Below are 11,928 nucleotides of genomic sequence, written 5' to 3'. Positions count from 1 at the left end.
AACCATTCCCACCATCCCCGTTGGGCTTCCCGTTCCCTTTTGCGTTGCGCTAGTCCCTCTCTCACTTTCGCCATTGAATCCCTCACCACACCTGTATGGTCTGCATAGAAACAGCATTCTTCTCCAAGAGCTGCGCAGACCCCACCTTGCTGGAGAAAAACTAAGTCTAATCCCCTCCTATTTTGCAATACTACTTCAGACAAGGAGGTTAGAGACTTTTCTAGGTGGCTGATTGATTCTTCTATACGAGTCAGGTCCTCGTCTATGGCTGCTCGGAGAGAGGACAGCTCCTTGGTTTGTAGAGACAGTGAAGCTATTCCTGTTCCTGCTCCTGTCAACCCGAGGCTGAATAAAGCAGCCATGGTGATTGCACTAAGTGGCTCTCTCTTTTTCCTACGTACTCCTCGGTCCCAATGTGAGTACATAACCTCTTCAGAATGGTATAAAATCTTTGGCATTATAGCAACCAGGACACAAAATTCTTGACTCTGGTTAAAAACCTTCACATTCAAACATGGGGTCAACCCCGTATGTGAACAAATCCACCATCCCCCAACCCCTGGCACAATCCAGTCCTTTCCTTGAAGGCTTAGATTACCTTCAGTCTGAGCACAAAGGGAAGTCTTGTCCCGTGGTACTGTGCCTAGGCAAAGTCCTTGTCCCCATACCTCCTTCATCGTGAGACCAACCTTACGTTCCTCCCATCGACATTGGGGTGGGTTCTGGCCTGAAGATAAGTCATAGGAGACGTTGAGGCCTATGGCCTCATAGTAAGGGGGGCGAGGATCATAGCACAGCCAGCAGGATTGGGTTGCATTAGGGTCAGTATTATTTAAAGTCGCAAAGGCTGCATTTACTAAAGCCCATAGAGGATCTGGGGGGGCGGACTAACAGTTGTGGGTGTTCCCTGCGAACCAGGTTTAGAGGGGCCAGGCTCTGAGGTCCTTCTGGCCTCTGGGCTGGGCCTGCGCGAGGACGGAGGTTTTGGAGCTATCACCTGGTTTGGTCCCAGAGCTACTTTGGGGGCCAAATAGAGTGGTCCTAGTTTTAATTTAAGCTCAAACCGGACTCCAGTGTCATATCCGTTCTTGTAAAGACGGAGGCCCCAGCCACGGCCAAAATCCCATCTGGTAAATCTTTTTCCTTCATCTGTGAACTCAATCTGTAATGGGAAACATTGTCCTGGTTTGGGCATTGTCTGCCAGTTATGGTGGTTGGGATCTGACTTTACGCTAATAAGGTCCCTATTAGAATCCCCTCGGAGCCAGTCTACGGTCCCGGTGGTTTCACATCCCCAGGCGGCGCAATAAAAAGAATCAACTCCCCCACATTTATTAATTTGGCTCCGATCTCTACCATCCCCCGGGCAAACATACACAGGTACCTTATTCCATCCATGAGTGAACAAGCCAAAAGTGCCATGGGCAAAGAAGTCACTTAGCTGGTGGGGACCAAAGCCATTGCTGTCAGCTGCCAGGACGCATAAGTCGAAAGTCAAAACGGGCCACCACGTTCCCCGAGGGGCCACATTCGAGCTTGAGTTGATCAGTTTTCCGGTTTCTGGATTGTAGACCACCCAAGTCATATTGACAGGATGATGGGGATCGTCCATGTGGCCATGAGAAGTCATCCCTGGATTGACGATGGCTGCCATCAGCAAGAGGACTAGGAGGCTTCCCGGCGGGTGAGCTTCAATTTCAAAGGATCCGACGGATGAACATTCGCCTTCCATTCTGTCTGTGCCTTATTTCGTTCCTCTGGCGTGGCCTGCCGCACGTGGTTGCAGTGAACCCAGGGTCCAATCCCGTCAACCTTAACAGCGGTAGGGGTGGTTAGGAGAACAACATAAGGACCTTTCCATCTAGGTTCTAATACTCTAGATTGGTGTCGTTTTACCCAAACCCAATCACCCGGGCTAATATTATGTGTGGGGAGGGCCTTCTCATTTTGGTCCTCGTATACCTCCCGGATCAACTTCCAAACACGGTTATGCACCTTGCTTAATGCCATTATTGTTTGCCGGAATTGTCCCAGAGCAGGGGGTGGCAGGCACTTTCCTTCAAAAATAGGATACACAGGAGGGGGTCTTCCATACAAAATTTCAAAGGGGGTAAGGTTCAGCTTATATGGGGTGTTACGTGCCCGGAAGAGTGCGAAGGGAAGGAGGGTCACCCAGTCCCCGCCAGTCTCTATTGCCAATTTTGTCAGTGTTTCTTTCAGGGTCCGATTCATTCTCTCAACTTGTCCTGAGCTCTGGGGATTATATTCGCAATGTAACTTCCATTTCGTCCCCAGAGCTCGGGCCAGCCCTTGTACAATCTGGCTCACAAAGGCAGGTCCGTTATCAGAGCCCATAGTCACTGGCAACCCGTACCTAGGCACTATTTCCTCTAAGATCTTCTTAGCAACCACTATGGCTGTCTCTCCCTTAGTGGGGAAAGCTTCCACCCACCCCGAGAAGGTATCTACCAGAACCAACAGATAGCGATACCCATACTTCCCTGGCCTTACCTCAGTAAAGTCTATCTCCCAGTGCTGCCCGGGCCCCTCCCCCCGGTACCTCACTCCTGAGTGCTGCTTCCTCTCTGTTCTCATTAACTGGCACGCTTTACAGGCTTGAATTATCTCTCGTACAGTTGCCTTTTGTCGGGGGAACCTCAGGCGGGCCGTCTGGAGAAGTGTCAAAGTCTTTTTCTCTCCCAAATGTGTGGTTGCGTGTAGGTGTTCACACAAATGACGACCCAGGGTGGCAGGCAATATCAGGTTGCTGTCTTGGTCCCGATACCATCCATCTTTCTCATCCTTCTGGAGGGTGGTGTCCTTAGTGATCCAGTCGAGATCAGGGTGGGAGTACTCGGGAATTGGTGGCAAGGCCCCCATACCGGGAGGGGGAAGTTCCACAGTCAATATGGGGGCGGCGTAGTCTTGGCTGGCTGCCCTCCGAGCGGCCGCATCAGCCGCCCGATTACCTCTTGCCTTTGGGTCTTCCCCTTTTTGGTGCCCGGGAACATGCACTATAGCTACTGCTCGGGGCAATTGGACAGCTTCTAGGAGCCTGCGAATCTCAGGCAAATTCTTGACTTCTTTTCCCTCAGCTGTCTGAAATCCCCTTTCTTGATATATGGGGCCCTGGATGTGGACAGTGCTGAAAGCGTATCGACTGTCCGTGAAAATGGTAACTCTTTTCCCTTTCGCTCGCTCTAGAGCTTGTATTAGGGCAAGCAATTCGGCTTTCTGTGCCGAAGTATTTGGGGGGAGTGTTTCAGCCCATATCGTCTGCCCAGACTCATCAACTATGGCGGCCCCCGATTTTCTTTGCCCGTCTTTGACATAACTGCTCCCATCGGTGAACCATACCAGCTCACTGTTGCTTAGTGGCACATCAGTTAAGTCTTTTCGTGCCGCCAGGGCCTCAGCCAGTATCTCATTACACTCATGGAGAGGGCGGCCTTTCTCTGGGTTAGGTAGGAGCGTGGCTGGATTCAGGAAGCAGGGGGTCTGAAAGCGCACCCGTGGGGCATCGAGCAGCAGGGCCTGGTAATGTGTCAAGCGGGCGTTGGAGATCCACTTACCCGGCGGCTGTTTCAAAACCCCTTCGATGGCGTGGGGGGTGAAGACCGAGAGTTGCTGCCCATACGTCAACTTGTCGGCGTCGCGGACGAGGAGGGCAGTGGCTGCAATGATGCGAAGGCAAGGGGGCCACCCAGCGGCCACTGGATCTAATCGCTTCGACAGGTATGCTACTGGCCGTTTCCATGGTCCCCATTGCTGCGTCAAGACCCCCTTTCCTATTCCTTGCTTCTCATCTATAAACAGTTGGAATGGCTTGTCTGGGTTAGGCAGGGCAAGAGCTGGGGCTTCTAGTAGGGCTCGTCTGAGTGTTTGGAAAGCCTGTTTCATGGGCTCAGTCCAGGTCCAGTTTGGAGTCTCTCTGCTCCCTTCATATAAAGGCCGAGCCTTCTCTGCAAACCCCATGATCCACAGTCTACAATATCCAACAGTCCCCAGAAACTCCCTCACCTGGCGGGGGGTCTTGGGCTCTGGTATCTGTAGTATTGTTTCCTTCATGGCCCGGGTTAGCCATCGTTGCCCCTGCCTGATCTTATACCCCAAATAGGTGACCTCTTGCCGGGCTATTTGTGCCTTCTTTGCGCTAGCGCGATACCCCAAGGTGCCTAGGGTTTGTAAGAGGTCCCCGGTGGCACGGCTGCATGCCTCCTCCGTGGTTCCAGCCAACATAAGGTCATCTACATATTGTAGCAGAATGACCTCGGGGTGGCGAGTCCGATATTCATAGAGGTCCTCACTCAGAGCCTCATTAAACAAGGTAGGGGAGTTCTTGAACCCCTGTGGGAGGCGAGTCCAAGTTAACTGTACTACCGGTTGGCCCTCCCCCTCGGTCCACTCAAAGGCAAATATCTCCTGGCTCTGGGCCGCCAGGGGTAGGCTGAAAAAGGCATCTTTCAAGTCCAGCACAGTGTACCAAGTGTACTCAGGCAGCAGACTGCTCAGGAGGGTATATGGGTTAGGGACAGTGGGGTGGATGTCACTCACCCGCTTGTTGACTTCTCGCAGGTCCTGGACAGGTCTGTAATCTGTCCCCCCTGGCTTCTTCACTGGCAGTAAGGGGGTGTTCCAAGGGGATTGGCACCGCCTGAGAATTCCGGCATCCATGAGCCGTCGAATGTGGGGAGTGATCCCCCGCCGTGCCTCCTGGCTCATAGGGTACTGTTTCACCCTCACAGGAACTGCCTCTGACTTGAGCTCGATGACGATCGGATGTCTCTGTTTGGCCAGTCCCATTCCTGCCGTTTCTGCCCAGGCCAATGGGTATTTATGGACCCACGGTTGTACTTCTGGTGCTATGACCTCTGAGGGCTTATGCACAAAAAGTCTGTATTCATCCCTTAAGGCTAGGGATAAGACATGTATCGGCTGTCCCAGTCCATCTGTGACTGAGATTCCCCCAGGGTCAAAATGGATCTGAGCATTAACTTTAGTCAACAAGTCTCTTCCAAGTAGAGGGGCTGGGCATTCTGGTATCACCAAAAACGAATGGGACACCTGATGGGTCCCCAGATTTACTTTTCGTTCTGTGGTCCAACAATATCTTTTTGTCCCCGTGGCTCCTTGTACTATGCTGGTTTTCTTAGACATTGGTCCCAGCCTTTTATTCAAAACAGAGTGTTGGGCGCCAGTATCTACCATGAAGCCAACGGGTTTCCCCTCCACATTTATGGTTACCCAGGACTCGGGGAGGGGTGCCGAGCCTCGACTCCCCTAGTCACTGTCTTCTCCCATGTATAAGGCCCGATTTTCTGGGGAGACTTTCTCCCTCTGGGCCATTCCTTTCCTTGAGTCTCTCTTAGAGCACTCGTTTTTCCAGTGCCCCAGTTCCTTGCAGTAAGCACATTGATCTTTCTTTAAGGTCTGTCTTTCTAGCTTCTCTTTCTTTCCCGCTTGTCGGTCCCGACGCTCCCTCGTTCCTGATCCAGTTCTCATCCCCGCAAAAAGAATCTTGGCTAGCTCCTGGTTCTTCTGGTTCTCCCTCGTTCTATACTCCCTATCTTCTTTCCTGATCCTTTCTGCTAGTTCTCTCTCCTCCCGTCTAATCCGTTCTTCCCTTTCCTCTGCAGTCTCTCTGTTATTGAACACTTTCTCAGCTGCTTTCAATAAGTCCTGTATTGTCTGCTCTCCTAGCCCCTCTATTTTCTGCAATTTCCTTCTGATGTCTGGAGCTGCCTGGTTTACAAATGCTAGTATCACGGCGGCGCGCGATTCGTCAGCCTGGGGGTTTATGGGTGTGTATTGTCTAAAAGCTTCCATTAGCCTCTCTAAGAAGGCTGCCGGACTTTCAGTGGGCTCTTGCCTCACCAGATTTACCTTTGCCAAATTGGTTGGCTTCCTTGCTGCAGCCCTCAGGCCAGCCATCAGAGTCTGGCGGTACACTCGGAGACGCTCCCTACCTTCCGCCTGCTCAAAATCCCAGTTAGGTCGCAGCAAGGGAAACCCCTCGTCCACGAGATGAGGCTGAGCAGTAGGTCTCCCGTCGACCCCGGGGACTCGTTTTCGTGCCTCTGCCAGGATTCGCTCCCGTTCCTCCGTGGTGAAGAGTACCTGTAACAACTGTTGGCAATCATCCCAGGTGGGGTTATGAGTAAACAGAATAGAGTCTAAGAGGTCAATAAGGCCTTGGGGCTTCTCCGAAAAAGGGGGGTTCTGTGTTTTCCAATTGTATAGGTCACTCGTGGAGAAGGGCCAGTACTGATAGGTCCGTTCTCCGCTCGGGTTCGCTGGTCCCACCCGGACGGGGAGTGCCTGAACAGTGGATGACGGTAACTCTGGGTCCCCAGGGTCTTGCATACTCCTATCTCCCCTAGTCCTTCCCCGGGTCCCCAGCGCTGGTCCTCCCTCGTGGTCGCCCCTTGCCGCCCTTCCTGATCCCTCCCCTCCACCCGGGGGTTCTAAGGGGGGTACGTAAGGGGGGGGTCTTGCTTCTGTTTCCAAGTCTATTAGGTTTGGGCAAGAGGCATCCTGAAAGACCGGTTTTTGAGCTCTCTTTCTTCTTAGTTTCTTCCGAAGTGAGTTCCATCACCAGGACCTGTGGATTAGAAGTTCTGTGGACGAAAGGTTTTAACCAGTTAGGTGGGTTTTCTACCAGATCTTGCCAGACCACGATATAAGGGACCTGGCCTGGATGGCCCCTGGGGTCTGGCGCCATTATCTTTTCTTTCACCGCCTGTATTATGGAGGGCTGAAACGTACCCTCCGGGGTCCATCCAACCTGGAGGGTAGGCCATTCTACAGAACACAAAGTTATTAATTTACTTTTCTTGACTGACAGAGACAAGTTATGAGCCCTGGCTCTCACATCCGGAAAATGATCAGTCATGAGAGAGAGTGGAGTAGATTCTCCCTGACCCATAGTTAAGGAACAAGTGGTATGGAAGAAGAGGGAGAGAGAAGTCAATGAGAACAACCACCAAAAATCCTATCAGGAGTGGTGGCGGCCAAGAGGTTGGGCTTATGGTATGCTTCTGGAACTGTTTATGTGCCTGTGTCGTTGCACGGAAGTTTTCTTGCTGGGGGCGGGCACCCTAGGGGTTTCTGGCCCGTTCCGTGACCCCCTTATCCTTTCACGGGAGTCTTCAAGTGGCAGGCGCCCTAGCGGCTCTTAAGTGCCTGACCCGTGCCCACAACAAGAATTTTAGGCCACGTTCTCAGTTTGAGGTATTAAGGGGGAGCTTCACCCGATCGGGCTCTAGTTACTTAGGCTCACTTTTGTTGGGCCTTCAGAGTCCACCAGAGTGTAGCCCTGGCCAGGACTCATCAATTGCCCTCACAATTGTTCGCCCGTTCACTGAAGCTCCCAAAGAGATTAGGAAATTGAGATCAGATCAGACAAAACGAAATAGCAAATGACACACCAAAAGAAGACAAGAAGCGAGACAATGCCGGCACTCACACAAACACGGAACGGCGTAGACAAACACACGGACAGACAATTGTCGGCCGACAACCAAGTGCTAGGTCTCTGGGGGGGTGCACTCCCCCGTAACAGACTCAACTTACCAAACAGTGTCCACTGGTCAACTGCCGCGGGATCAGGGGACGAAAGACCCCTTTCTCCGCAGAGCCGGTCGCCCTCCAGCGTTTTCGCTGGCCTTGGTCTCACACCGGCAGGAACGTTCCCTTAGTCCTGCACCAGTTACCTCCCTGCTCTCCTAGCAGGCCCCGGTTTTACACTGGATTTCCCTGTACCAGTTACCTCCCTGCTCTCCTAGCAGGCCCCGGTTTTACACTGGATTTCCCTGACCTGACTGGGTACCGGTACCGTTCGGATTCTTCCTTCTGTCTCGGGAGGTTTCTCTCCTCGCCAAGGGATCCCGGACGAGCCCCCAAATGTTATGCCCGATGTCCGAATCCCCGAGCGGGAAGAGAGAAAGCTACCAAGAGACAATGCAAAACGCAAGAAGGGAAGTTTATTGCTAGCTCGAGCTAGGGCCCCCGCTGTGTCCAACGCAGTGGCGCACAGGCTGAGAGCCCCGAGCCCGGTTTTCTACCCATATTTATAGAACATCCAATTTCAAACATAAGCAGGGGTCATTTAGCGAAGCGGATTGGTTACATGTTCGCGGGGGTCTTTTCATTGGTCAGACATTCGCGCGCGCGGGATCTTTCCGTAAACAAGTTCTGATTGGCTGTATCTGGGTGGCCTGATAGTCTCTGACTGGTTGTGTCTTGGTGACCTGATAGTCGCCTTAGTTGCCAGGGTGAGGGCCTGGTCTTCCTGCTTTTGCCTCCTATCATGGCGTTATTTGCTCTTCCTACATTCCGTTTGGTCTTCCTACACCCAGCTGTAATATTGTATTACATGGTCACATAGGTTTTGATTTGGAATGGGGAGGAAGGACGAGTAAATTTATTTTACCTGGAGTGGAGGGGGGACTGCCCCAGGTAAACTTCAGGGAGAAATTGATGTCTGCTTCTTCCAAGGTGAGGAGTGGGGATTTGCTAAATGGAAGAAAATTCTGGACCAACATTCTCCTCAGAAAATGCAAAAAGACCCAATAATCCTGGGGTCATGAGCAACAGACCTCAGTCATGTTACTGTGAAGACCTTTAAAAAGAAGGGGAGGATGATGACTGGGGTGATTGTTCATTTATCTGAGCGGTACAAGGTTCTGGACAGTGCTGAGAGCTACAGTTGTGCCTCTGGGAATCCATGACCTGGATGCAGTGGTGTACCCATTTCTGAATCTCAAGTATTTCGGGAAGTCATTTTTGCATACCAAGTCATATGCAAAAAGTTTTTCTTTATCTCTTCTGACAGTTTGGTAAAATGTGTGACAGTTTTCCACACAAGTTACTTACCTAATTTCAAATGGGGAAATTCTACATATGAAGATGAGAGACTGGACAATACCTTAACCAAGTGATCAAAGGCACATCACCCATACAGAGCAGACGGAAGTCACGTGTCTTCAGATGTGCGACCCCGAGAAGGTCACGCCACCACTTAAGCCAAAAATACACAGCCTAAATCTCCCAGGGAGAAAACATCACAAAGAAATAGATGGGTACTCTTTAAAATTAATGAATAACAGTATTAAAAATTGTTAATATGGGGTTTCCCTGGCAGCACAGTGGTAAAGAATGCACCTGCCGATGCAGGAAACATGAGTTTGATCCCTGGATGGGGAAGGCCCCACCTGTTGTGGGGAAACTGAGACCGTTTGCCACAAGTACTGAGTGTGAACTCTAGAGTTCATGCTCCACCAGAGAAGCCACTGCAGTGAAGCTCACACACTGCGACTCGAGAGTAGCTCCTGCCTGCTGCAACTAGAGACAAGACCATGCATCAGTGAAGACCCAGCATAGCCAAAAATAAACCAAAAAAAAAAATTTTTTTTTTTACAGTGTTGATATGAAAGACAATGTTTGAGGTTCCAGGTTAATGTTCCAGGTTAAAGAAGCCAAAAGAATATGACAACTAAATGCAGTATGTGATCCTGAATCAGGAAAAAGAAAAAAGACTGCAAAAGACATTTTTGAGACTTTTGAAGGATGGTAGATCATAAAAAGTATTGATATTAAAGTTTCTGAATTTGATAAGTATACTATGGTTAGAATATTTTTTACTATGGTAAAGAATCTGCCTGTAACGTGGGAGACCTGGGTTCGATCCCTGGGTTGGGAATATCCCCTGGAGAAGGGAATGGCTACCCACTCCAGTATTCTGGCCTGGAGAATTCCATAGACTGCATAGTCCATGGGATCACAAACAGTAGGACATGACTGAGCAGCTTTCACTCCACTTCACTTCACTATGGTTAGGTAGATTGTGTCCTCACTCTTAAGAAATACATACTTCAGTTAAAGATAAAGGAGCATAAAAAAAAAAAGATAAAGGAGCATGTCCTCAACCTACTCTCAAATGGTTCAAAATTAGGCATGTACTGGGACTTCCCTGGTGGTCCAGAGGCTGAGACTCCATGCTCCCAATGCAGGGGGCCCAGGTTTGACCCCTGTTGAGAAAACTTGGTCCTGCAAGACAGAACTGAAGATCCCACATGCTTCAACGAAGACCTGGTGCAGCCAAAGAAATAAATAAAAAAAATTTTAAATAGGCATGTACTGTTATACTCTATCTACATATCTTACATGCCATGTATATTTTGTATATAAAACACTAAGTGTACACATATGAATACAGTAATTTCCTTAGTATGAGGACATTCTTTAATATGTCTGTGAGTGTATAAAGAAAGAGAAAGAAAATGATAAATATGATCAAACGTGAAAAATTGTGATTTGGAGTAATTAAAAATAATGAATTGGGGATATAGGGAATAGGGGAGTTTTTTTATATTATTCTTGCAATTTTCCTGTAAATTTGAAGTTATTTCAAGGTAAAGCATTCTTAAAAATCAGAATGAATTATACATTTAAAATAAAAGTCACTATATGTGACCCTAGAAGTTCCTAAGTTAAAAGTAGCATAGTGACTTCCCCAATGGTCCAGTGGCTAAGATTCCATGCTCCCAATGCAGAAGGCCTGGGTTTGACTCTTGGTCAGGGAACTAGATCCCACATGCTGCAAGTACGAGTTTGTCTGCTATAACTAAAGATCCCATATGCTGCAACTAAGACATGGAACAGCTAAAAAAAAAAAAAAAAACATTGACTTTGGAGATTTAATATGGAAGCACTTGGCTTCCCTGGACAGGCTCTGAGTCTGCAGACCCTGACTTCTGTCACAGTGGGATGACAATAAATGACAATAAATCTAAGAAGAAATGAGGAAGCCACAGGACAGAATGGTCTCAGCCCCCCGCCCCTTCCCTGTGTGTAGGAGAACCCCTCTGTGGATCCTTAGTGACCCCCTGACATGTTATCTGTCATCTTGCACTCTGACCCTGCTAGGGCGTCCCCAAGGGAGCTGCCAGAGTGTCTGACCCAGGCCAGGCTAAGGGAGCAGCTCTGACTGAGAACTTGTCAACTCCATTTCCCAGGCTGCTGGAGTCTACAGCCCACACCACCCATGGGACACACCAACATGGGGAGTGTGCCCTTCCCCATAATCATAGTGGTTCTGATCACTCGCTTTGGGTTGACAGGTTTATTACCCATGGTCTCAGGATTATTACTTGAGTTTTTTGAGGAAGGTGTTGGTCCCGATTTCCTTCCTGTTTGGCAATTTCCCACTCCTCTCCCTAAGCCAAGTGGGATCAGTGTAGTCTTTTCTTTCTGTATCCATAGATCTTTCTATTAATTCTCTCCCACTAGTCCCATCACAACTTTTATTTGTGGCTACAGAACCTAGAACCCCAACCCTCAACTGCCTGAAGAGCACATGGCCCTACGCGAGCAAGTCATCCTGTCTCTTGGAGTCTGGATGTTGAGCAGGACGGAACACCGGTGAAGCAAGTTGGACAACTTGCTTGTGGTGATGTCCCCACAGTGGAGGCTGGGTATCTTTCTCCAAACCGCTGGTTGCCCCATTCCTGCTATTGGATCCTGCAAGTGACCTGGCAGTCATTTAGTTTTATAGATTTAGGCTCCAAACAACCATGAAGACTTTTTAATTAAAAAAAAAAAAAGGCTTTGGCTGGAGTGTGCTACAGGCCTGTGGGAGCATGGAGGAAATATGAGACATCAGAATTGATAGCTACCTGAGGCGGGTCTGTGCCCTGGCTCCTGTTCTGTGAAGCTGACCCTTACTTATTATGGCAGTGCACAGTGGAGAGCCGACCTGTTGAGTCTTTGCCTGCAGCTCTCCGCGGTTCTGGGTTTCCAGATGGAACTTGAGAACCATGAAAGGAGAAGGGAACTGCCAAGATCACAGGGTTCCAGGATTGTTTTGGACTCAGGCACTGATTTAGAATGAGAAAAGCACACTGTGAATCTCAGTTCCCCTGTGAGGCA

General features: G+C 49.6%; 1 protein-coding gene across 2 annotated transcripts; it reads right to left on the bottom strand.

The window, feature by feature from the left end:
- Window positions 1–438: 438 nt before the first annotated feature.
- Window positions 439–8,346, bottom strand: LOC139032419 (uncharacterized). 2 transcript variants are annotated; one of them, XM_070459385.1, is made up of 2 exons: window positions 2,561–5,208; window positions 439–1,812 (listed from the first exon to the last, which is right to left on the bottom strand). In XM_070459385.1, the coding sequence occupies exons 1-2, from the start codon at window positions 5,206–5,208 to the stop codon at window positions 1,698–1,700; spliced, it is 2,763 nt and encodes a 920-aa protein (XP_070315486.1). In that variant the 3' UTR covers window positions 439–1,697. The 2 variants fall into 2 exon arrangements, 1 of the variants encoding a protein (XP_070315486.1); XR_011484958.1 differs by lacking the exon at window positions 2,561–5,208 and adding an exon at window positions 7,573–8,346 and having other exon boundaries at window positions 1,745–1,812.
- Between the last annotated feature and the right edge of the window lie 3,582 nt (window positions 8,347–11,928).

The sequence above is a fragment of the Odocoileus virginianus genome, chromosome 31 (assembly GCF_023699985.2).
Source record: "Odocoileus virginianus isolate 20LAN1187 ecotype Illinois chromosome 31, Ovbor_1.2, whole genome shotgun sequence".
Taxonomy (NCBI): Eukaryota; Metazoa; Chordata; class Mammalia; order Artiodactyla; family Cervidae; genus Odocoileus; species Odocoileus virginianus.
The sequence above is the reverse complement of the archived record's forward strand: the minus strand, read 5'-3'. Positions and strand labels throughout refer to the sequence as shown.

Bases quoted from the DNA above. Each gene is read 5' to 3' on its own strand.
- LOC139032419 (XM_070459385.1), bottom strand. From the start codon at position 5,208: ATGGTAGATACTGGCGCCCAACACTCTGTTTTGAATAAAAGGCTGGGA. The intron at 1,813-2,560 runs GTACCGGGGGGA...ACCGCTGTTAAG, and splicing joins AAGCAGCACTCAGGAGTGAG to GTTGACGGGATTGGACCCTG.